General features: G+C 42.1%; 1 protein-coding gene and 1 long non-coding RNA gene across 30 annotated transcripts in view; both read left to right on the forward strand.

Moving 5' to 3' along the window:
• Positions 1–7782, forward strand: part of LOC129667145 (uncharacterized) — a 9031-nt gene extending 1249 nt beyond the window's left edge. Inside the window, exons 3-6 of one of the 2 annotated variants that reach the window (XR_008718699.1) lie at positions 2736–2801; positions 6057–6131; positions 7009–7133; positions 7370–7782. This is a non-coding gene — a long non-coding RNA (uncharacterized LOC129667145). The remainder of the gene's footprint in view (positions 1–2735; positions 2802–6056; positions 6132–7008; positions 7134–7369) is intronic. The other variant, XR_008718698.1, reaches the window with a different exon arrangement.
• Positions 7783–12736: 4954 nt separating this feature from the next.
• The window catches only part of Sec31a (SEC31 homolog A, COPII coat complex component), a 56272-nt gene continuing 42676 nt past the window's right edge, over positions 12737–26332 (forward strand). For 17 of the 28 annotated variants that reach the window (XM_055594553.1, XM_055594559.1, XM_055594561.1 and 14 more), the window contains exons 1-4: positions 12737–13060; positions 22926–23008; positions 23769–23892; positions 25469–25667. In XM_055594553.1, the coding sequence (XP_055450528.1) occupies positions 22930–23008; positions 23769–23892; positions 25469–25667 (402 nt within the window). In that variant the 5' untranslated portion in view covers positions 12737–13060; positions 22926–22929. The remainder of the gene's footprint in view (positions 13061–22925; positions 23009–23768; positions 23893–25468; positions 25668–26332) is intronic. The other 11 variants (XM_055594571.1, XM_055594576.1, XM_055594579.1 and 8 more) reach the window with 6 other exon arrangements.

Below are 26332 nucleotides of genomic sequence, written 5' to 3' on the forward strand. Positions count from 1 at the left end.
AACATGAACAGTTTCATTGTCTGTCTGAACCAGGTTTGTTTCCTAGAAATGCTTTTGGCCAACCAGCACTTGTTTTCACAACATGAACAGTTTCATTGTCGGTCTGAACCAGGTTTGTTTCCTAGAGCCTGTTTTCAAACTGGGGAGTGATCTTTCTGAGTTGGTCTCCCAAAAAGGTAGGAGTAAAAGTTGAGGCCAGTTTTAGAAGTTTTACTTCACCTTGTAAGAACACCGTTCTTTTTTCTTTCCTTTTAAGGCACGGTTTCACGTAACTCAGGCTAGCATCAGACTTGTTGTGTAGCTCAGCATGACTCTTTGGATCAGCATGCCTCACCTCCCTGGTGGTGTACTACTGCCAAGCCCAGTTAATGTGCTGCCACTTGAGCCTCCGGGCTTTGTGCATGCTGGGCTAGCCTTCCACCACCAGCCCTATATCACTAGCCACCCCCCCCCCCGTTCTTATTAACTGTCCCTTTGTCCCCCAACCCCTAGAAGCAGTATTTTGTCTGTATAGATTACTTGTTCTGTGTGTTTCAGATGGTTGGAATAATATATAATATATTATAATATATATAATAATAGTACATAGGATTTTTGTGGCTGGCTTTTCCCCTGCAGAATAATGGTTAGAGTTCGCCCTTTTTGTTTGCCGTTGGTGATGGTACTGACAGTGCACACTTTTAATCCCAGAGGAGGCAGGCAGATTTCTCTTAATTCTGACGCCAGGTGATGTAAAGAGTGAGTTCCAGGACAGACAGGGCTACAGAGAGAAACCATGTTTCGACATTGCCTGAATGTATCCTTGTATATGTAAGACATCAGTTGCCAAGCATTTACATTGTTACTATTTATTTTTTTAGTGTTACTAATAGCCATACCTTGAGTGCTAGTGGGCAACTTAGTATGGCTACATTTCTGTTTCTCTAGATTATTTAAGTGGAATGGCTTCTCAAGTGCCTGTTCCCATTTGCTACTAGCAGCGGGTAAAAGTTCTTTTTTTTCCCCCACATGTTTACAGGTATGAAGTGATAGCTTGTAGTGTGCCCCCTCCCTCACAGAAGCTTGATAAGAAGGAAGCCTACAGCATGTGTAGGTTTTTTGTGGAGGGGTGGTCATGTGTCCTGTTGTATGTTGTCAAAGTGTTTGGTTATCTGGCATTTCACAAAGGTTTGGGTTCTATTTGTAGCACAGGGAACAACCAACCATGGACTTAAACCAACAAGAACTAGGTTGATGGCTCTGGTGAGAGCTATTCAAGCCTGACTGCATGAATCCCAGAACCCTTGAAAAGGAGGAAAGGGAGAACCGACCCCACAGTTCTATTTCCACATAAAAATCATGGGACATACGTTCCCCCTGAGGATATTAGAATAAATGTAAAAATCATAACAATTGCAAAAATCCTTGACATTAGGAAAAGTATTTGTATAGTCATGTGATTGTGTGTTTGGGGGTGTTGAAGTTAAGAGTAATCCTTAGAATACAGGCAGAGTTCCGGGCTACTCTGGGCTACATAATTAAACTTTGTCTCAAAAAAATCAAGCATACTGGTTATGTCACTAGAGAGATGGCACTTGTTGGTCTGGTGGACTGTTTGTTTCACAGCATCCATATGGCAGTTCACAAACGTTCTTATCTCCAGTTCCAGGGGTCCAACGCCTGGCCTTGGGGGTATAATGCGTGCAGGTAGCACACAGATAAACACACGATTAAAACAGCTGTAAATAAAAATTAGTGGCTTTTTAAGTATTCAGGTTATGATTAGAGAAAATTTTTTGAAATGATTTCTACCCAAAGAATGGTTTTGTCTTCCTACTTTGTTAATGTATTGAGAGAACATGAGGTACTGATAAGTGCTGTGACTACCACAGAAGTGGGATCCTAGGCTGTCTTAGTATTCTATTGCTGTGAAGAGACACCATGACCACAGCAGCTCTCATAAAAGAAGACACTTGACTGAGCTTTGCCTACAGTTTTAGAGGCATGGCTGGGTGCCCGGCAGGAAGGCATGGTACTGGAGCAGTTGCTGAGAGCTTTACATTCTGAGCTCCCCACAGAGAGCAAGCAAGATACTGCATGGGCGTTTGGGCTTCTTCTGAGGCCTCGCCTCCTAATCCTTCCTTGACCGATTGACTGGGGAAGAAGCATGCAAATACAAGAGCCTACAGAGGGCCAGTCTCACTCAAACACCACATGGGCTAGACGGTTTTAGAAATATGGTGTGCTAGGATATTTCCGAAGAACAGGAAGAAGAATGCAGCTGAGCAGAAAGCCTGTTGAGCATCCTAAAGTGAAATGCCTGTCTCTAAATTGGGTGCCTGCTGCTCTGAGTCTGCTAGGATGGATAGATGGCTTCTGATAGTCTGAAAGCCTTACTGCCCTGAACGTTTTTGGTCTCACCTGGTAACTTGAATACATTGTAATTATTAATGACAGATGGGGAACTGTAAAGTAAAACACGTTTTTAAAATGTCATAGACCCTTAAGTAAAACAACCTATTTTAATAAGCCAAAGGTGTCTGCTCTGGATATTAGAATACTTGCTAATGGGTTTCTGCTCTTTGCTGTTGCCTCTAGTAGCTTCATATCCAATGATTAAAACTTTCACTGCTGTTCACATAATGAGCTGTTGTGATTATTGAATAATAAATGAGGATATGTAAGCTTTACTAAAGGTGCTGTTGTTACAGATTGTCCTACCTTGCACATGATTTATAAGAAAATCTCTTTTTCAGGAATTGTGTTCTTGGTGATGTCTGAAAGATATATGGCTTTGGAGGATTATGAAAAGCACAAGAAAGGTATAGTCATCTGCTAAATATTCTGAGAGAGGGTCTGACCTGGAAAGATTATGCAAGTAAAATTGAAATCTGAAAGGCTTTGGTGAAATCTTAATTACCTATTTTTGGAATGGCAAAAACAATTTTTATGCCATTTATTGTGTACCGGTATGTGGCGCCTAGAGGACAACTTGGGAGTTTGTTTTCTCCTTTTGTCACCTTGTTCTCAGGTATCTAACTTGGGACATCTGTCTTAGTGACGGTGAGTGGCGGTGCCTTTATTTGCTTTGTGTGTGGAGGTGTTTTGTTTGCATGTAAGTCTGCACCATGTGTATGCGTGGTGTCTGAGGAGGCTGTACGAGGGTGTCCGTCCCCTGCAACTGGAGTTGGAGAGGCTTGTAAAGCCGCTATGTGTTTGCTATGAATCTGACCCCAGTCCTCTTAAGTTTTGAGCCCTCTCACCACAAACCCTGTAAGGCTCAGAGACAGCTGTGTGTGCCAGGCATTTTGCTGCAGCTGTGCTTTTATTTTCTGCACGGCTTCTCAAAGGGCCTACAGGCGTATTATCATCATGGTTGGAGGGTTAGTACTGTGCCTCTTGAGCATCTGCCCTATTGTCAGAGTCCTGGCTAGTACTGCCAGCACCTTACATGCAGTGTCCTGCTGTGACTCATTTACAAGGTTTCCCATTTTTAAAATTCTGTTCTTTGCTTTAGAAAGTGTTGGAGTTCTGGGATCTCTGGTTACCAAATTTAGGTAGTCCTAACTCTTACATAAAATTTTGTTTTTTCTTTTTTGGATATGAATGTGAATTGAGCTTCTTATTCAATTAAAGTTGTTCAAAGTGACAGGCGTTACTTTGTCTGAGGAGAATCCAGGCTAGGGGTAGGTATTGGATTTGTTTATCACTGTCTGAGGACCTGGCTTGAGAGGACTGCACCAGCCTCCAGACTCATGCCAATTGTCTGATGTTCCCTGAGGTCATAGAAAGGGGAGCTTCTAAATCTTGGTTGAGGAGGTCCACCCTGTCTAATGTAAGAGGGCTTATAAGAGAGTAACAGGCCCATTTATTTCATATGTAGGATTTGGGTTTATATTAAGCATGTGGATATAGTGTTTGAATCCAGCAAATGGGTATAAGAGCATGCATATCCAAGTAAGTGGTTCTTTATTTTAAAAAAGGTGTTTTCTGTGTGGGGGTGTTTTGCTTGTCTGTGTGCCTGCACCACATTTGTATCTGGCACCTAAGTTCCAGAAGTCAAATGGAGTTTGAAGTCACACAGGAGTTAAGGAGTTGTGGGCCATGTGGCTGTGGAGCAGCGAGTTCTGTGACTGCTGAGCCAGCTCCTAGTGATGTGTCCTCCCCAACCCCTACATTCTCATCCTGGAACTCACTGTGTAGGCCAGCCTGGCCTCCAATTCATGGATCTTCCTTGAGGGGCTTGATTTTCCCTGCATATATTCACATGCAATTTATGGATGTTAGTATGGAAAGTTTCTAGGGCACTTAAAGTCTTTTTAGTCGGGGGGGTGGGGGTAGGCCCGGAGAGATGGCTCTTCCACAGGTCCTGAGTTCAATTCCCAGCAACCACATGGTGGTGGCTCACCACCATCTATATTGGGATCTGATGCCCTCTTCTGGCATGCATGTGACCTGCAGATAGAGTACTCATGTAAAATAAATCTTTTTTTACAAAGTCTTTTTAGTCAGAATGTTTTTCTTGGAGCGTTTCCTTCTAATTATGGAGGTAGTTGGAAAAGCTGGTTGGAACTAAACTATAATTAAAAATTAGGAATCCTCATTAACATTTTTTTGGAATGTGGTTTTGGTCCAGCTGTACAAATATTTAACATCACTGAAGTATATTGACATTTCCTCCAAAGCTTCAACAAGTGTGCTGAGCATATATTTACAAAGTACCTGTTCCCTCCTTGGTGCTTGTTTGAACTTTGTGGGTGTTGGCTTCTTTCCATGAGCAACGTGGACTATCAGGAAATCAGAATAGCCCTATTCTATTGAATACTCTATCAGATGGAGTTCTTTAAAGGAACAGAGTCGATAGGCTAGATGGACACACACATACAGGTGGGTTTAGAAGGCCTCACCGGCTGTGGCCTATCCAGCGCAGCAATGGGTGTCTCTGAAAGGAGAGGCCAGGGGGCTGGGCGTTCCTCAGGAATCGTTGGAATCTGGAAGAAGTGGGTTCTGGTGCCAGCAAGAAGTGAGGCAAGCTGGTGGGAAGCAAAGACTTCTGTGGACACTGCCACTAGAAGGTGTGGCCTTCCCACCTCCAGTAATCCAATTAAAATCTCTCAGGTGTGCCCTGCTGCTTGGGCTGTTCCTGCCTTGGTCAGGCTGACAACCCAAGACTGGTCCACGCTGTCTTTGTGGTCTTCCTCACTCCTCCCTGAACATAGAAATGACTTGACTCACAGACAAGACTGACTTTGAACTTGAGGCACAAGAGCAACATAATTGAGTTATCAAAAACAAAAAAGCCACACACATGGTTCTTATGTTTTAATAGTTAAGTGTAGCTGTATTATATTGGGTTGTATTCATAGCTATTCTCAGCTGGATGGGGTCGAATCTGGGTTGCAGGTTAGCCACGCCTGCTAAGAAAATTAGATCTTAGTTGGAAACCTTTAGGAAATATTGTATACTTAAAAAGGGGGTGGAGGGATGGCTCAGTGGTCAAGAGCACTGGCTGCTCCTCAAAGACTTAGGTTCACTTCCTGGTACTGACATGGCTGCTCACAAACATCTGTAACCCCAGATGTTTGTGATGTTTGTGATGTTCAGATACCCACGGTATCTGAAGCCTTTGGGCACATGCATGCATGCATGTGGGCAAAGCACTCTTCCATATAACATAAAATAAATGCTAAGGAAATATATTACACATGAAGTACAAAATAACCAGTTTTATTACATAGTAAGGTCAATTTTCCATATCAGGCTTGCCTGGTGGTGGGAAGATGCCACTAAGGTGACGTGAGATAGTCTGAACAAAGGAGAAATTACAGTAATACACTTGAAATAGTCTTTATGAGTTTTTATGGCATGTTTTACATTAGATAATAGTTACTTTTTAAATTGTATTTACATTTTAAAGGGCCAGGCATAAGAACAAAACATTTCTGAGTTTAAATGGAGCGACCGCAGATGCCTGTAATTAGCTTTCTCTACTGCTATTTGCATCATAAGGACATTTTACATAATTGTGACTTAAATATATGGTGTAATTTTGCATTGATTTGTCTGTTTTTTTGTAGGAATGAACTCAGGATGTTTTTCTCAAGATTGTACCATTTGCAAATTTATTCAGTAATTTTGGAGATTTATATAAGGTAAGGGATTTATAAACTTAGTTGTTCTTTATGTAGATTCAGGGACTTGTAGTTACCAGGCTGGCTTTCAGTTCTAATTCTGCCTCAGGCTTGGTTTTGCCTCAGACTTCTTCTGATGTGTAGGAATAACTTTGAGGAGATACAGCAACTGGTTATCAGTGTTACCAGACTTTTGGCTATGTGAGAGCTAGTAATGTCTGTCCTGACTTGGTATCATCCATACCTGGGCACCTTCTTTATATGTGGAAGAAAACTTAAACCTATCAGCCAACTGGAACATAATTGTACCTTGGCCTACCTGCCTGGATATACATTACTCCAGACAGGTCACACCTCTGTTAATTGGATTAGGAATCATTGCTGGGGTAGGTATCGGTGTAGAGGGAGTAGCCTTTTCAAAGACCTCTTAAATTAGTTTGCTAATGACCATGCAGGACCAAATGGACTGATGGTGTTTTACAAAATGGGAAGAGCTAGGCCTGTGGAAGGGGTGCTTTGTCACTTCTAAATGAAGACTGTCACTTCTGTGTAACCAAGTCGGGATGATCAGAGATATGGCCCACAAGTTGCAAGGGGAGGGGGGCTAGCTAATTATTGGAATAATATTAAGTTATGATCAATATATAAGAAAATGTTGACTCAAATGGGGGTGTAATGAGAAAACCGGAATCAGTTGACGCAAAACCATAAAATCAGTGAAGCAGCTGATTCAAAACAAATTACCTTTATTTCTGCCTATGATGGAAAGTAAAAAGTCCTATGCCAAAAACCGAAGTGTTGAAAGAATAAAAACAGCAACAAGACCCAGAGACCAGAGTCCAGGCTCTTGGGGCTTACTCAGCCACACCCCTTTTACGGTCCTTCACCCACTCTCCAGGCTTGTTCAGAAAGCAAAAGTATACTTCACAGAAGCCTGATGGCTGAAGTTAATTCCTGGGACCCATAGGGTGGAAGAAGAGAATGGATCCTGAAAGTTTTCTTCTGACCAGATACACCCAACAAGTAAATAAATGTGATTTTTAAAAATAAATATAAAACTGAAACATTAGAGTGATGGTGTTTTGAAATGTGATTATGGAACAAATTGGATGCTTTGTGATAGGTTTTTTTTTTTTTTTTTTTTTTTTTTTTCTTACACAAAACATTGAAATGAGAACTGGATCAAAATTGTCAAAGGAATTGACTCCAATTTTGTGTGTGTGAAAATTTCTTTGTAATGGTCTGTCATTTGTCTACAGTGCCCTCAGAGTCCGGTTGGAGTTTCAGGCAGTTGTGAGCTCCCGGAAGTGGGTGTTGGAAACGGAACTCTACGCCCTCTGCAAGAACCACAGCTCCCTTAACCACTGAGCCATCTTTCCGGCCCAATTTTCTGTAAATATGAAGCTGAAATCTTTTCTCTGTGGAGAAAAAGCAAGAGTGGGTGCTGTGATGGAATGTCATGACTGCAGCCAAACAAAGGAACTGTAACTTCCTATCAGTGCTTCCTGGTAGAGGGCTGGCCCAGAGTCAAACATCAGATGGTCAGAAGTGCTCTCCTTTACACTCTAGGAACCACACTTGGTGGGATGATGCCTCCCAAATGCGGGTCTCCGCAGTCTCGCCTGCTGCTCATTTGTACTGTATTTATTAAAACATCATTTTCTACCATGCTGACGTGGTGAGCTCTTTCACTGCTTGCTACTCGAACCACAGCATTTGGTGGCCCCTACAAAGGAGCAGGGAAAGTTAAAAGTCCTTCAGTCAAATGCAGGTTTGGAAACAGTTCATGGCCTGTGGTCAGGGCAACTTGCCCAAAGGACCCCAGCTGTGGGGTTTGATTACCATCAGTCTTGGTAGTTGGCAACCAGTGCCCCTGGTGTGTGTAGTTTATTACACCGGATAGTCGAGTCTATAGTATGTCAGGGTTGAACTGCCTTGCCTTGTCTGGTAGAGAAGACCTGTTACTCACCCAGGGCAAGTCTGCACATTGGCCCCTCTTCTGGAGGTGGCAGCCACTGAAAAGTAGAATCTCTGGTTAAGCTGCACCGTGCCCGTCTCCAAACCTCCGTCACGTCACCCTATTATTGTCATTTCCTTGTGGCCTGCATTACTGATACTCTTCATCTGAGGACTTCTTCATGGCACCTGATCCAGTAACCCATGGTTTTTGCACTTTACCTTTTGGCCCTTGACAGGAGTTCTCAGTAAGCTGAAACCCTCCTTTAGAGAGTTGTACCTTGGATGTTGATTGAATCCTTGTTCTATTAGCGATGCCCTATTAGGAATTAGGGTCACTGATGCCCTTCTCACTGGGGGTCAGCCCTATTGCTGTAGACTCATTATTGCAGTGTAAGTTTCAGGGACCTCCTTAAAATTTCATCATTTCTTTCTGCGCAGTACAAACTTCAGTTGTAGGTCTGCCTTTTTTCTCTTGTTTGTTTTGGTATTTCAAAACAGGGTTTCTCTGCCTGCCCTGAAACTTACTCTATAGATCAGGCTGTCCTTGAACTCCCAGAAATTTGCCTGCCTCTGCCTCCCGAGTGCTGACTGATTATTTTCTTACAGTAACAGTAGTAGGCTGCTTGCGTACATTCCTCAACTCACTGTGGGGTGTTATGGAGATAATTTCTGTTTTGAGACAACCTCACTCAGGCTGGCCCCACACTCCCTACATGGCTGAGTGTCTTTGTGCGTCTACCTCTCATGTATTGGCATTACAGGCTGTGCCACCATGCCTAGCTCTTACAGTTTGGAAGGATCCTTTTTCCTTTATTGTACACCCTGAAATGCTCATCCTGATTTTCCAAAAATCAGTGGAACAAAATAACCAGCTGCTGAAGTTGCACTTATGTGATTTAAGCAGGAGGCTCTCTAAGGAGTGTCTGGTCACATTTGCCCCCTGAAGTCAAGATACAAGTCGAGACACTGGTCTTGGATAAAAGCCAGTCTTAACCATGCTAGCAGTCTGAGAGAATTTCCTTTCATGAACAGAACTGCAATCCAATCAACTCTCTAGAAAGAGTAGTTCTCATTAGTTACTGTCACAGTCAAACCCTCTAGCTCTTATACTTGGACTAGAGATTCCTGTTACAGACATGAGGTCTGGCCCAGCAGGAAATCTCCATACCTGAAAACGGCTCAATCCAAAAAGCATGCAGGCTGCATGTGCAATGGGGATCAAGGGTAGGACCCAGTCAACACTGCTCAATATTTATTTTAGCCCCTGTGAGAGCAGCCATGTACTCCCTGTTAGAAACATTTCTCAATGCCATCTTTTCTGTCTTGTGCTTAAATCCTGAGGACCCTCCTGTGTGCTTTCTATGACAGATTTGTGCCTATCTTTCCTCCTAAGCATCAGACACGGGTAGCCCGGCACCTGTCCTTCCCAGGATCGGAGTCGGGAAAGGAACCTTACTGTTGTGTGCCCATCTGAGTGAAAGCTGAACCTGTTTTATGGTTGGGCCCTCGACCTTAGCACAGGTAGAGGTGGGCTTCTGTGGTCTCCTGAAGTCTACTTTACTGCCCCAAGTCTCCCTGGGATTTAGAAATAATTACTGTACCCAACAACTTTCAGCAATGGAGGAGGAAATTCACTTGAAAGCAACAGTTATATTTTACAGCTAACTGCTGAAGACCTACCCTGTCAGAGGAAGAATATTGCTCAAGTGTCCGCATATCTTGATAAATATACCTGAACTTCGAAAAAAGTCAGAGTAAACAGCTTTGCTCGGGAATGGGGAACGCGTGTCTGGCCATGACCACCCTTATCGAATAGGCCCACTTACGGCTATTTGCATCTTGTAGTCAGTCCTTATTTTCATCTTTTAAGGTTGGCATACAAGGTAATAGGTTTCACTTTGGTGTTTCCAGATTTCTGTGTTTTTAATCTACTTGTCAAGTTCATCTCTAGGACTAAGCAGTTCTAGGGCCAGGTGATATTCAGCATGGATTTCAGCTAATAACCTCAAAGGATTCATCACCAGTAGGTCCTTTAAGATTAAGTACCAGTAGGCCACCAGAATTGTCTTGCCAGCCATTCTTAACTGTCCCTTCATGACTGACTGTTCCTGACAAATCAACAGAAGGTAAGGACAGCATTAACATTGCATGCTGGGGCTAGAAATATGCTCTAAGGGTCACGAACTAATGTTCTTTCAGAAGAACCAGGGATGAGCTGACACCTGGCCTCTGCAAGTGCCTGTTCTCAATGTCCATCCCCATACTCATAATTAAAAAGTAAATTTAAAAAGATTTTCTGCTGCCTGAAACTCCAGAAGAAACCTCCTAAACATACAGGATTGGCCTAGGAGAAAAGGCCGCTCTGAGAAGTATTGTGGACTTGTCACATCAATGCCACAGGGACCAGCCTTTGTCCAGAGAACACCAACCAGTCAGACTTGCTCTATGTACATTGCAGGATGTGTGTGCAACAGGTAGTTCTGCTACCGCTCCCTTTCACTCTTCTGGGTGAATTTTACTGCCTGTGACTCATTTATTTAGTTATCTCTGGCCTGGCTTCAATGAGTAAATCAATCTGGAAATGAACTTTCTTTCAGAATGCCTCCTTTTCACTTGATCCAGAACAAGGCTTGATTAGTAGTTCACCAAGACGAGCTAATAGACTTGTGAATGATGCTAGTTTTTCCTTGTTAGCTGCAGGGGGTCCTTAGCAAGCTCTGACTTTGTACAAGTATCCCTTCACCAGTCCACAGTCAATCTAATATGAATCCCAGCTACTCAGGAACCTTAGGTTATCAAGTTCATGGACAGCTTGGATAACAGTAAAATCCTGTCTCCATAAAAAATGAGGGTCACAAATATGTACTGGTGGTAAAGTACCTAGTAGATGCTGTTTCTCCTTTTTACTCTACCCAGGCCCCCTGCTCTGTCAGCCATGTTTAGGGTGGGACTGCTCTTCACTGCACTCTGGAAGTCCCTCCTGTTATGCTGAGGACCAATGATTGTCACTGTCCCTCTGCTGCTGGATTTAGATTCTGGCAGCTGCCCTAAGCTGCTATGTGGGTCCCATCCTTGTGCTGGTGTGGGGTGAGCTACCACTTTCTCAGCTTAGTAAACTTGCTTTATAAAGTGAAATGTATGTATAGGACATACATTTCCTATACATGTGAATTAAAAAAAAAAAATTCCATTTTCCAGTACTTTGAACTACTGGCTTGTTGCTAGCAATCAAACAACCTTGTGTATACTCTGCAAAAGCTCCTAAGCATGTAGAAACACGGTATCACCATGTAGTTCAGGCTGGCCTCGTACACACATCCTTCTTTGGCCTAGTTTGTATTCAGTAAAGAAGCATTACTTTCATGTAAGGAGGCTGAGAAAGGTCTTAACAGTCAATAGGTGTAATATAAAGTTAGGGGACCTCAGTCCAATCTAGGTGCTAATAGTTTATAGCAAGTGATTTCCTCTGCCTTCATTTCACTGATAAAATAATTGCACCCCAAATAAAAAGTACAATGAGGCAACACATCAACTACGGTTGGAAGCTCTGAAGATGATAGTAATCCTTTTTAAGTACGGGACCAGCCTCATTTGGTAAAAAATTACAAAAACATACTAGCGCTTGCTTTAGTTGAGGCAGGAAACATTAATTATAACATTACTAGTGAACTCCAGTACCTGGTTTGTTGATGATTTATTCATTTGTTATGTGTTGTGCCTGTATGTATGTATGTGCCCTATGGGTATGCAGATACCGCTGGAGATCAGAAGAGGGTGTAGGCTCCTCTGGAACTGGAGCTACAAATGGTTGTGCACTACGGGGTGGGGGATGGGGGGAGGGTGCTGGGAAATAAACCCAAGTCCTCTGTGAAAGCAGCAAGTGCGCTTAACTGTCAGGCCATCTCTCCAGCCTTTGCTGTTATACTTTGTTTCTCTTTTGGGGACAGGCTCTCTAGCAGCCTAGGGTAACCCGAACTTATGTGGCCTTGAACTCCTGATCCTCCTGCATCTACCTCTTCTACAGACCAACTTCTACATTTTTCAGTTATGGGCTTATATCCCTAATAGAAAACGACAAACGCTCCAGTCACACACACACACACACACAAAAAACAGTACCTTTGGATTTTCAAATCAGGGAGCTTAGTTTGCTCCAGAGGCCCAAGACGAGTGCTAGTGGGTCTGAATACCGTGGTTAGTTATTGAAATATTAAGGATACTTTCGATATCCCTCACTCACGCATCTAAGACTTTATAAGTTAAATCCCTTTGGTGTGTGTGACGAAATCTAAGTTTTCAAAAGGCAAAGGCAGAACCAATAATTAGCCTTGCCGAACCACAAACTGAACCCGCCCTCGCAGCCCAGTTTTCGCGCGGTTTGCCCAGTATGGGTCGTGTCGCCAGCAGCTGCTGACGCCTCACAGGAGTGCTACGTGGCGTCCTCGCGGTCACCGCCGTTCTTCCCAGACGGAGACGCCCATCGCCACTTCCCCTTGATGCACCGCCAGGCGGCCGCATCCCAACGTTAGACGCCTCCTCTCCAAACACGGCTAAATCCCAACCTCCAGCTCGCCTCGCCTTCCGGAGCCCCTGCTTCCGGAAGTGGCGGCCCGCCGGGTGGGAGGAGCGAGCCGCTGCTCCCGGAAGTGCCGGCCGGCAGGCGGGGCTGCGGCTGCCACGTTGGAGCGGAGCGTGGAGGTGGCCCTGTGCTGCGGAGGAGGGGCGGCGGCGGAGCCTGGCAGCGTCCGACGTTCGCCGGCTAGCGCAGGACAGGTCGCCGAGGTCCGCCGGGTGTGTCTGCCGTTTGTTTCCTGCCGCTCGCCTGGTTCGGTGTCCGCTCCCGAGGCCCGAGGCCCGCTCTCCGCTGACGGCGCGCCCCTGTTTCGTTTCGGCCCCGCCGGGACAACGCCTGGAGTCGCATCAGCCAGGTGATCGCGCCCGTCATCCTCCGCCAACGATTCCAGGCTGCCCTGCTCCGGAGTGAGTCTGAGGTTAGAAGCCCTTCAAACCCTGTGCACAAAGACGTGCGAGCCCCAAGGGCACGGAAAGGAAACAGACCCCGGGATTATTTCTTTGACTTCAGTTAGGTTGAAATTTCTTTTTTTGTGTGTTTGAACTGCTGCCAAATTTGAGGGTTCATGGATCTGAAAGGAAGACTACTATCTTTTAACTACGATTGTATTATTTAGGGACGGCAGTCGCCAATCACAACCTGTAGTTCAAAAGTGTATGACTTCCTTGGTGGTGTTATACTAAATTAAATTGTAAGGCAGTTTGGGCATATAAACTTTTTCTGTGAGTTCGAAGAACTAATTCTGCCAAGTCTTCTTGCAAGTTGCAAGAGGTTTTTGATAGTTCCTCCAAACTGTTAAACTCTACAAAGCTGAAACTTGGTTCTTTGTCTACAGTTGTAACTGTTTAATATATAATTTAGCAGTTCGCTTATGTCATGGTATCCCTTGTATTCCTGATTATTAAGGAGTTGCCTAAAATTTACTGCCCTTTTGAGTAGTTCTGTTTTTATTTCTGTCTTAGTTATGGCAAACTGAGAAAGGTTTGCAGGGAATGAGAACTTTAGGATAATTGCTGCCTAATTGTGAACATGTTACAGAGTTTGGCAATGTGAGATTTGAGCAAGTTTTGGATTTCACTGATTAATTTCATGTAAGCAGGTTCTTTTCTGAAACATGTAAGAGTATAAAGACATTTGTAAACTGTAAAAAGCAGTGCTTATCAATCTTTTGACGTTTTTATTCCTCTTTGAAAGCATTGGTCTGTTTTCCTAGAAAAGCATGTTTTCACTGTTTGCACACCCCTGGGTAGAACTTTCTTTGTAATTTTATGGGGCTCGAAATTCCCACATTAAAAACTTGTGAAGGGATAATGCTAAATTAATTTCTTTTTGTTTCTTCCTCTCTTTTTCCCTCCTTTCTTCATTCTTTGAGACAGGGTCTCATGAGGCCCAGAGTAGCCTCAAAGGATGACCTTGAATTCTGACCCTCCTACTCTGACCTCAGTTCTGGGATCTTAGGCATATATCACCCCACCATAAGTGTTCCCGTTTTTTGTAGGTTAATTTCCCCTCCTAAGGTTTTTTTATCTTACAGATTAGCATGCTAACATGAAGTTCAGCAACCATGGTTGATTATTTCAGTTGGTTGAATAAGATGAGCCTAGAGCAGTTGATAATAGTTAGCACCTCTTCAAGAACAAACATTCCTGTCCTTAGTGAGATGCTTTGTCCATGTGGACTTTCACTAAAAATAGTACCAGTAAGGGATTTGTATTCTTCATTTAAGAATCAAAGAGCTGTCCTTTACCTCTAGCTTGGTGTTTTCACAGGCCGGGGCAGCTCTGTAGTATTGCAAGGTTGCTGCTTTTGACAGATTAGTACTGCTGGGTTTTCATATTGCTTCGTAAAACTTGCAATTTGAAAATCAGTTTAGGCCTGCGGAGATGGCATATCAGTCATGAGTGCAGATTGCTCTTCCTGGCACCCACATCAAGTCGCTCAGTCACCTGCGATTCCAGCTCCAGGAGGATCTGACTCCTGGCTTCTGAGGGCACCTGCATTGGCATGCCTGTACCTACACAGACACAAACAACCATGCATATAATTTAGAAAATCAGTACAAAGAAGGAAGTTTCCACTTAACTCTGCAGTTATCATGCAGAGAAAGTTAAAAAAAAATAAGAGCTCTTATCTAGAACATAATGTTCCTCAGATGTTAGGTTTTTGGGGTTTTTTTGTTTGTTTTTTTAATTATGGGGAGCGATACACAGGACCTTGGAGACTCTAGGTATGTGTTGTGAGCTGTATCCCCAACTCTTGGGACTTTTTTTTTTTTTCCTGTGTAGCCCAGGCTAGCCCAAAACTGTTGACCTCCTGCCTATAGTCCCCAGTACATACCTCTTTGGGCCATCTTATCTATCACTTACATGTATTCTTGAAGACTTGTTGAGTTAGACCTTTTAAGATATGAATTGAAAACAAGACACATTCTTAATGGATGAGCCTTTTCTCCTGGCCCTTTAAATTGTGATTTTGAAATAGCTGTTATTTGTATTTATTTATTGTGAGCTAGGCAGTGTTCTAAACACTCTAAAACTTCACTTAATTCTCACAAGCTATGGTGTGGATGTGGGGGAAGAGCGAGCACTCCTGGATGCAGTGATGTGAGAGTTAGAGCTGAGACTTAGGCCGAGGTTTAAGTGGAGGGTATATGTTCATGGCCTGGGTATACCTGCCATGCTGTACACACTGTCTTGCAGATAATGGATATGAAGAAATCTCTGCCCTCACAGTGTTCATTTCCAGTTTTTATTATGATTATGTTCTGGGTAAATGGTCTTGAATGAAAGAATTATGCACAATGTAAATATGATCACATAATATTGAAAAGCTACACAATTCTGTTAAGACATGTTGTTACTGAGAAATATAGATGCCATCATTCAATCCCTCATATTCTAAGAAAGTTGTTTTTAAGTTTGAAAGTGAGGAAAATACTCACATCCAGTGAAACTGTATATTCATGGCATTCTTTTAAATATAGATTGGGGTCTTCTTGTTTAATTTGAGTCCTAACTTACTGCACAGCTGTAGGCCACTATTGTAACATAGGGTTTTCTTTTCATGCAGCTGGCTTTGTTCTGTATAGGTTAATAAGAGGAACTGCTTTTTACATTAATGTGGAGTGTTGGAGCAAAGAAACAGATACACTTAGGAATGCTTTGAGTTCTTACTCAGCTATTTTATGCCCCTGTGGTAATCTCTGTTACACATTAACTGAACATTCAGGATTGGGTAGCCCTTGTACCTTTGCTGTCAAGATAATATAATTCTAGTCAGACTTTTTTTTTTTTTTTTTTTTTTAGATAATAGGGATCTGTGTACCCTACTAAAGTTCTCTAAACCCAAACCCCAGCTTAAAAATAAAAAAGCTATTTGTTTTTCTTTTTGAAATCTGGGGCTGGGCAGTAGTGGCGCACACCTTTGATCCTGGCACTAGGGAGGCAGAGGTAGGCAGATCTATGTGAGGTCAAGGCCAGTCTGGTCTTCAAAGTGAGTCCAAGACAGACAGGGCTACACAGAAAAACCCTGTGTTGAAAAACCAGGAGAAAAAAAAAAAAAAAGAAATTATTTTGAAGTTAACCCACCACCACTTGCTAGTATTTTTTAAACATGAAGAGACCCTTTAATGCAGTTTAAAAAAAAAAAAAAGTTTTATCTGACACTGGCCATTTTAGCTTATCTAGGTAATAGTACATTTGTTTTTCCTTGACTATACACACTAAAAACTGAAACAAAACTTTCATAGGCCTCAGGCTGTCCTCAGCATATTTTTGTTTGTTTGTTTGATTTTATGCATATATGCTTTTGTCAGTTTGCACACACTGAGTGCATACAGGGGGCCCTTGGAGGCCAGAAGAAGGTGTCAGTTCTTCTGGCGCTGATGTCACAGATAGTTGTGAGCTGCTGTGTGGTGCCAGAGCTGAACCTGGGTCTTCTGAGAGAGTAGTGAGCACTTTGAATCACTGAGCATCTCTCTAGCCCCACCCTGAGCAATTTTGAGTACCTGATTGGAAGTTGACATGATGGTACATAGAGCAGTTTGTAAGAAGGCGGTTTGGGAAACATAAGTAATAGATGCTAATGGGATATAATAAAATACCTACTTAAAATGGGATGATACTGTATTATAAAATGCCTGAAGTGTGACCCTGGCTAATGTGAACGAGCAGTCATGAACTTGTTGAGATCCATGTGAACTGGATTTCCATAAATGAGCTGGAACTTGAATTTTCTATTGAAGGTTAAGTCAGTTGGCTGATAGGAAGAAGAGGGCTCATAAGAAGAAAATAGGTTCTGTTCTTTTTGTTTGGTTTTCTGTTTGGTTTTGTTTTTATACAAAATCAGAATCTTTTTCACCAGAATGATCTTAGGTATGGTATTTTCACAGTCGCAGATAAGAAGTAATCTATTGGTTTTTTTTTAGACTGGGTCTTACTGTTTAGCCCTGGCTGCCTGGATTTTACTGTGTAGGCCAGACTGGACTCAAACTTGCCGACCTGCCTCAGCTTTTAGTACTAGAATTAAACGTGTGTACTAGCCCACCTTTAATTGTTTTGATCTGTGACATGAACCCAGGTCCTTGCACAGGCTGGCCACTGATACTCTACCAGTGAGCTGATTCCCCCACCTGCCTTTGTGTGTGTTTATGTGTGTGCTGCCTGATGCATGCCCCTGTGTGCACAGTGGAGGCCGGAGGTTAGTGTTGGGTGTCTTTCTCTATTGCTTAAGGCAGGAAACCTGTCTTACTGAACCTGGAAATCTCTAATTCACTAGACTGGCATGTCAGTGAGCCACCCAGATCCTCATGTTTCATGCCAGATGCTAAAACGACAAGAATGCTGCCTCTTTACTTTTTGTTCTGAGACCAGGCCTCACTAAGTTGCCCATGCTGGCCTTGAGCTTGTTCTATAGTACAGAATAGATTTGAGTCTGTCATCCATTCTTCTTTCCTTCCTTCCTTCTTTCCTTCCTGACAAGCTAGAATTACAGTACAAGTACATCAAAAACTAATCTGTGTGCAGGGCACTTTATTTGGTTCTTTATAAGATACAGCATCCTGTTTAAATCTCACTGTCCCATGGTAGTCACTTTTTACAAAGTGTACAGAGCGGGGCTCAGAAAAGCTAAGCAATGTCTAACGTAGCACATCTAATAGTAGTAGCAGACCAGTATCCAAACCCAGGCGTGACTGCTCATCACAGCTTAGCCATGCAGTACAGCTATGCAGCCTCACTTTCTTTACCCAGCATACACTTTCTTTGTTGTGTCTTGTTTTCTTCAGTTATTTGTTTGTTTTGTTTTTGAGACAGGGTCTCCCTATGTAGTTGTATTGTGCTGGAACTCATCAGGTAGACCAAGCTATCCTCCCGGTTTGTTGAGGCAGGGCCTTTTGTAGCTAGGCTGCCCGAGGACTCCTGCTCTGCCAGGTGCTGAGACTGCAGGCATGTGCCGCTGTGCCCAGCTTACCTAGCATACTTTGTAAAGTGATTTTTTTTTCTTTTTATGTGACGGGGTCTCCTGTAGCTAAGCTGATCTCAGACTTGCTATGTAGTGGAAGATGGGCTTGAACTCCTCATCCTCTTGCTTCCGCTTCCACAGTGCTGGTCTTAACAGATGTCTGACTTTAACATGAGAAGTCTTTAATTGCATTATGCACGATAGGTGCATCATCATTTCTCCTAAATACTAATATTTTTATTTTATAATTATTTTACAATTAAAAATTATTACTATTATTTTCATGTGTATGTGTGTGAGTGCATTGTGCACTCACATATGATGACAACGACAATGAAATACCCAAACTGAGAAGCAGTCACAAACAGGAGTTCCATGTTTGGATTAAACATCTGCGTTCAGTTCACCTGTCTCTCCCCATCTTGTACAAATTACCCAACTCTCTGCACCTTAATTTTATCATCTGTGAAGTTTTCAAGTAGAAACAATTGAATGCATACAAGCCTATCCATGCAAACTAATAAAGTGAGCTTGACTCTCTAAGGAGCACTTAGGAAGCTGACAAAAGTGCTCTGTGGGGCATTGACTGTATTTATTCATCTGACAGTGAAACCACAGTGGGCCTAGGAAAGAACGTAGGTGTAAAAGTCCAGTAAGCAAAGAAGTGGATAGTAGGAGATGTGAAACATTGTAGGTTTCTATATCTGCAGTGACTCGGAGTCAAAGGATATCTTTCAAAGCTGGCCTGTCAGTCAGTAGGAATTAAGCATATTTAGAGGCACAAAGGTAAATACTGAGAGATAATGCTGTTGACTTAACCGAGAGCAGTGGGAAGATTATGTGAGCCAGGGTTGGGGGGATGGCTCAGCAGTGAAGAGCACTTGCTGCTTTGGCAGAGGACCCAGGTTCAGGACCCAACACTCACAACGATTTCTAGCTCCAGTTCCAGTGCATTTCACACTGCCTTCTGTCACTGTGGGCATTGTACACACATGGTACCTAGACATGTGCAAAAAATACCATCGACATAAAAATAAATTTAGAAACGATCATATGAGCTAATTTCATTTGTGCAGCTAGCAGCTGATGGACAAGGAAATTAAGGGTAGGTGTCATTAAATACAATTATTTAAAATTATAAAGGTAGAACCAGAAGTACATTGAAATGAAAATCAGAAAGATCTCAATTACCAGAAACATAGTATCTTCACAAAAAGAGAATGCAGAATAGCAAAATACAAGTAACAGAGACAGATAACAAAGATCTTGGCAGTTGAGAAACCCTGTTAAAAGGGTGGATTGCTAATACATAGACTTATTGTACACACATGATATGATTATACAACACATACAGCAGACTGATGTACTAAGACCGCCCACCTACATCTTTGGTATGTATAACTTTCTTTTGGTTTCTTGAGACAGTGTTTTTCTGTTGTAGCCTTGGCTGTCCTGGAACTCGCTTTGTAGACCAGGCTGGCCTCGAACTCAGAGAGAACCGCCTGCCTCTGCCTCCCAGTACAGACCTGAGTCAAGTGGTATCTATAACTTCTAAATGATTTAAGTTAGCCAAATAAAAAACTGCAGGTGAGTGTACCATGCACAATCTTAAGTTTTGTTGTTGTTGCTTTTTTTTAACTAATTCCAGAACAGCTAATGAAATCAAATTGGTGTAAAAGTACACATGTACATGTAAAGGATTTTTTTTTTTTTTTTTTGAGATGGGGTCTCTCTGTGTAGCCCTGGCTGTCCTGGAGCTCCCCATGTAGACCAGGCCTCAAATCCAAAACTGCACCAGCCTCTGTCCTCCAGAGTGCTGTGATTAAAGTCAAAGCACGGCACAACTGAGAAGAAATTTTTAAAGAAAGAAACTACGTGTGTTACTGCACACTGAGAGTCCTAGCACTTGGGAGGCTGAGGCAAGAGGGCCATTTGAAGAAGAGCCTGCGCAGCATCGTGAGTCCCGCTTTAAGTAGTAACACAGCTAGATACTGAGCTCAATAAAAGGTGAACTTGCTTCATGCTTACAGGTATTGAGGCTGGACCCTTTCATAAAGCTAAAGGAAGGATTTGACATCCATTAGTATGAGTATGTGCTAAAATACTTTCCTGAAGCTGAAGACAAAAATATAGGTATGAAAGGCATATAGTTTAGACAAGAAAGTTTTGATTAACATATTTCTGTAGATCCTGAAAAATAGATCATTCTGTTTTTAGGACCCATGTACAGTTCACACACACAAAAATTATTATGTAAGTTCCATGTATAAAGGGGGGAGAAAGGGAAGTGGGGAGAAGAAGGCAGAATACAGATTTTAGGTTAGGGAAACTTGCCTGTGGAATACTGTTTCGGTAGATACACCTCATCATGCACTTGCCGGAACCATGGAGTGTACCATGAGTGTGGCCCCTAAATAAAACTGTGGGCTGGATGACAGGAATAAGTCATGGCTGGCTCCTGAATTGAAGTAAGTGTCCTGGGTGTTAGGGAAAGGAGCAGTTGTGGTAACTGTACACTTTATGCAGTTTAATGAACCTAAAACTGCTCTCAACCCTAAAACCCGATTTTTAAGAAAGATTATTGTCATTATTATTATTGGTTCTTTGGAGGGTTTTGTTTTAGTTTTGTTTGTTTTGTTTTGTTTTTGAGACAGAGTCTCACCGTAGACTTGACTGTCCTGTATGTTCACTATATAGACCAGGCTGGCCTTGAACTCACAGAGAGCCACCTGTGTCTACCTCACCACCACACCCAGTTTTTTATTATTTTTAGTTTACAAGTATGTGTGTATGCCTGAATGTATATGTGCCATATGCCTGTGGAGGTTGAAGGATGACCACTGAGCCATCTCCTCAGTCCCATAAAGATTATTTTTGAAAAGTCAAAATTATATATGCACAGTCAGAAGATTAGATTTGACAGCCTAACTTTCTATAATCAGGGCTGGGGTGCATCATTGTGGTAATGGAAGACACACACACACACACAAAAAAAAAAAAAAAAGAAAGAAAAATGGGCAAATAAATATGCATCACACAGCGAGATGGGCTGCAGAGCAGAAATATACAGAGCTAACATTTTTTACCTATTAAATTGGTAAAAAAAAAAAAAAAAATCTAAAAATGTGCCATTTTACTCCAGTCAGGCATAAGAGCAGGGCTTATCCATGTTATTTAGAGTGTAGGAAGATTGATTTGCCACAGAAAGCAACTGTTGATGTTTATAAAAGGTAAAATAGAACCTTTTTTATTTTAAATTACGTATAGATGTGTGTCTGTCTGTGTAGGTATGTGCGTATGTGAGTGCCGGCAGCCAGAAGAGGGTGTTGGCTCCCCTGGAGCTGTTGTTATAGGTGGTTTTAAACTGCCTAATACGGGTGCTAGGAACCAAACTCAGGTCTTTTCAATTGTTAAGCCAGCTCCTGAGTCCTGACATTTTCTTTTAACCTAGCAATTTAGCTTCTAGAAATATATGGCCATTCTTGTCCATGAAGGAAATAACATGTATGTATGGCTGTTTATTTGAGCTTTGTGAAAATAGTGAACTGGGGGTTCTAAGTCATTAAATCATGCTATAACGTACAGTGAAACACTGTACCCTGAAAAATTATTTATAAGAAAATAACAGAGACATGACAATTCCCCTGGATTTTTTTTTCTACGAAAGCGACTTTAATGAAAGTATGCAAACAGGTGCAATATGGCTTTGTATCTTAAAGTGATCAATTTTCTAAAACATTCTACTTTAATCTAAGGGTGTAGTACATTTGTCTCTTTTAAACATTATTGCCTTGTTTTCTTTGTAAATTTATCTATTTATTATTCTGGGGGGGGGGTTGCTTGCATCTATTTCTATGCACTCACATGTGTGCCTAGTGCCCATAGTGGCCAGAAGAGGGTGGAACTGGAGCTACAGATGGTCATGAACTGCCATGTGGGCACTGAGACTTGAACCCGGCTCCTCTGAAAGCAGTCAGTGCTGTTAACTGCTGAGCCAGCTCTCCAGCCCTGTTGTGACTTTAGACAAGTCTTATCTGATCCATGTCCAGCTCACGCTTTAGGCCTCCCATTGGGAAATTACAGGTGTGTTCTACCTCAGCTGGTGTAAAGTTACTGAATTTATTTTATTTTTTGAGGCAGGGTCTCACTCTGTAGCACAGGCTACCCTGGCATTTACTGTGTTCTGTCATTGAATCTGATTCTTTTCCAACTGGTGGAGTGCTAGATTATAGGCAGGTACTACCACATCTGACTGCGAGAATGTTTTTATAACCGTTTTTTTTTATCATTGAGTCATCCTACCCCCAGAAGATCCCTTTTGTTAATTATGTGATTTCCTTACTCCTGATAGGCTCTGTCCTGTCAGTTACAGGAGTGCATGTATAACTTCGGTTTATGTTCCTAGGGGGTGTTTTACAGACTGAATTTTTAGCTAAAGGATTGTAAGTTGAGCATCCCTAATAGAAACATCTGAAGAGTTTCATATTTTGAAGCATTTTAGGTTTTGTACATATGTATGCTCAGCCAGGTACAGTCGGGAAAATATTCCAGTATCAGAGAAACTTGGAAATCTGAAGCTTTTCTGGTCCCAGTTGTTTCAAGATTATGGGTACTTAACTGTAAAGAATTAATGTAATAGAATATTTGTTTCAAAATAGTCCACAGTTTATGTCTAATATTCAACATTTCCAACAAATGACACATTTGTATTACTGGTACTTGGGTATTATTAATATTGTTGTGTTTTTTTAATATGTTTTTATGTATTTTTAAAATATTCTGTTATATGCTCAGTATATTTCTTTGTCAAATGTTCATTTTAGCAGAATGAAGTTAAAGGAAATCGATCGTACAGCTATGCAGGCATGGAGCCCTGCCCAGAACCACCCCATTTACCTAGCCACAGGTAAGCTCAAGAGAAGACAGTGCGCTTAGCCTAATTCTGTGCTGCCGTCTTCATACTTGTACTTTAAGCTTTAGTTCAAGCTTCGTCTTCTGAAAAGTTTCTCATTCTCCAGCAAGACACTGCCATCTCTCCATCATTTAGGTGGTGACCTTCCCCTGTGTTTCCATAGCCCCTGTACCACATAGCATCGGTCAGTGAACATAGTACACTGGATTCCAGTGCACAGGAATCACATTTGTCTTTAGCCACTGGTAGTTAGAGCAGTAAGTGCCGTAAAAGAGTTATGAATGGTGAGCAAACTTGACAGAAGCATTTTTAATAAAGAGAGCTGCTTTTTTAAATTTTTCTTTCTTTTCTTTACATCCCGACTGTAGTTTCCCTTCCCTCCTATCCTTGCAGACCTGTCCCCCTACTTCCCCTCCCCTCATCTACTCCTCTGTTTCAAGAGAACTGCTTTGTATAGGACTTAAAGCAGATAGGTCTTTCTATCATGGGTCTTTCTCTAGATAGCTTCTAACATATCTACAGTCTTAAAACTTGTCCGTAACTTTCCCCACTCTTAGAAATGTCCTGTCCCAGCCCTGTGCCAGATCCCATTGCTGCAGTGACTTAGCACGTGCTCTGGGCACATGTGCCGAGATCTCAGTCACAGACGTTTTCATGACAAGACAGTCCAAAGCATGTTCTTAGACTCTCTGTCATGAAGCTTTCCAAGTCTTTTACTCTGAGTGTGTAGTCACAATGCATACATTTTCCATAGGAACGTCTGCTCAGCAGTTGGATGCGACATTTAGTACCAGTGCTTCCCTGGAGATATTTGAGCTGGACCTTTCGGACCCATCCTTGGATATGAGGTTGTGTGCTACTTTCTCCTCTTCTCACAGGTATGAGATCGGCCTTTAAGTTCACACTGTTATTTAACTGTATGCTGTGGTTGATGGCTTCATTTTTTATTTTGAGGTAGGGTCTCTTGTAGCACTGGCTGGCCTGGAATTCACTAGTATGCAGGAATGGCCTTGAATTTCTGCTCCTCCTATCATGAGTGCGGGATTATGGGTGAGCGCCACCACTCCTAGATTAAGCAGTGCCAGTGGCTGAACCCAGGACTTTGTGCCTGCTAGGCAAGCACGCTACCAAATGAGCTGTCCCGGCCCTGTTATCTGCTTTTGCTTGTAATTATCAATATTAGGAACTGTAAGAAATAATGCCAGTGACATGAAAAACCTGTGAAAAAAATTGTACAAGTTCATTTTTATGCAGGTAAAGTGTATGTTCTGTTGAATGTTTTAATGCTGTTAGGTGTAGTATGGCCATAAGAGTCCAGCTGCTAACATCCTTCTTTTCTCAGTGTAGTAGAGGTTTTTTGTTTTTGTCTCTTACAGTTATAAAATGTAGGTATTTTTACATGTATGTATACACACACATACTTTTTTTTTTTTTTTTTTAAGCACAGGATCTCTGTGTAGTCCTGGATGTTCTTGTTATGTAGACCAGGCTGGCCTGAACTCACAGAGATCCTCCTGCCTCTGCCTCCTGAGTGCTGGTGTTAAAGGTGTGCGCTGCCATGCATGGTTGCTTACTATGTCTAGCATTTTATTCATCTTATGGAAGTTTATGTGGGGAGGGGTTTCTGTGCCAGAGTGGACCGTTGTAGGAGTTGGTTCTATAGTTCTCTGTTGGTCCTGGAATCAAGCCCACATTGTCAGGATTGGCAACGAGAGCCTTCGTTTCTGAGCCATACTGCTGGCTCACTGACACTGGGATGGAAGGATACTTACTTCAAGTTAAGCAACAAAACAAACTTGGTGAGTTTTGAGTAGGTTTTAAAGAGACATACGCTAGCTTAGCGGTGAGTGTGGGCTCTGTGAGTCCTCCTATGCTTGCCGAGCTTCCTCCTGGGATAAGATCCCCAGATGCACCTGTCTCATGGTTTTTCAGCCACCGTCTGCTTCATGTCGTGTGCCTCCATGCCACCTTGTTTTCTCCCCAACCAGATCATTGTTCTCTACCAGAAATAAGGCACATAACTCTAACTTAGAAAATTTCCCTTAATACTTTAACTGTTTCACAGGCCACATAATAGTGGATAGTCGCAAAGCAAATAGAATGTTTTCATTTTTAAGAAAGTACTTGATTAGCTCTGTTTTGCAAATGAACAAAAAATATATCATAGGAATATTAGCATACCCAGGGATGCACAGTTTCTAAATCATAAGATCATTTTTAAGCCCATGTTTTTTGGCCGCACAAGTAACTTTCTATATTCTGTAGTCTTCACTGTTAGAGATCAGGAAAGCAAATATGAATATATTAGTAAACATTAAAATTCTATTGTAATGGTTATACAGTCAGTCAAAGAGAAACTGTAATTTATATTACATAGATATAGACAAAAATATAATTAAAAATTTTTTGACGTGTATTTGACTTGAAGAATGAGTTATTTATTTTCTCCTTAAGGTACCACAAGTTGATCTGGGGACCTCATAAAATGGATTCCAAAGGAGATGTTTCTGGAGTTCTGATTGCAGGTGGAGAAAATGGAAACATTATTCTTTATGATCCTTCTAAAATTATAGCTGGAGACAAGGAAGTTGTGATTGCCCAAAATGACAAGCATACTGGGCCAGTGAGAGCTTTGGATGTAAACATTTTCCAGGTTTGACTTTGTTTGGCATTTATTCATAGTTATTAAACTGTATCTTCTTCATTTGAAATAACTAGAAGTATACTAGACTTCAGTCTGAGACAAAAGATAAAGACACATCTGTGCAGTTCAGAGTTGAGATTAGGAGCCGGACCTGGACACAGTGGCACGTGTCTTTTACCCCAGCATTTGGGAGGTACAGGCAAAGAATCAGAAGTTTGAGGCTAACCTCAGCTACATGTTGAGTTCAAGGCCAGCCGATACTATAAGACCCTGTCTCAGAAAGCAGCGACAACAAAGGCCGAAGAGCCTGAGGAGATAGCTCAGTTGAGAATATACTTGCACTGTAAGCAGAGCACTGAATTCAATTCTCAGAAGCCGTGTAGAAGTGGTAGCTGTGGTGGCGTGCGCTTAGGACCTCAGTGCTGGGGGATAGAAGCAGGAAGAGCCTTGGGACTCATGGCCAGTTAGTCTGGTCTGTTTGAGTTCCGTGCCATTGAGTGATCATTTCAAAGGAGGTGCTTCTAACGGTGACATCTGCGGTTGTCCTCTGACCTCCATATGCACATGTACAGAGATGTACACATACCACATTTCACATCTATGTTCATACAACCAAACACGCCTAAAAGTTGAATCTTCCCTAGGCAAAGCAGAGATTAAGACACTCAGCTGAT

Source organism: Psammomys obesus, unplaced genomic scaffold, assembly GCF_907164565.1.
Source record: "Psammomys obesus unplaced genomic scaffold, mPsaObe1.curated_primary_1811, whole genome shotgun sequence".
In the NCBI taxonomy this organism is placed as follows: domain Eukaryota; kingdom Metazoa; phylum Chordata; class Mammalia; order Rodentia; family Muridae; genus Psammomys; species Psammomys obesus.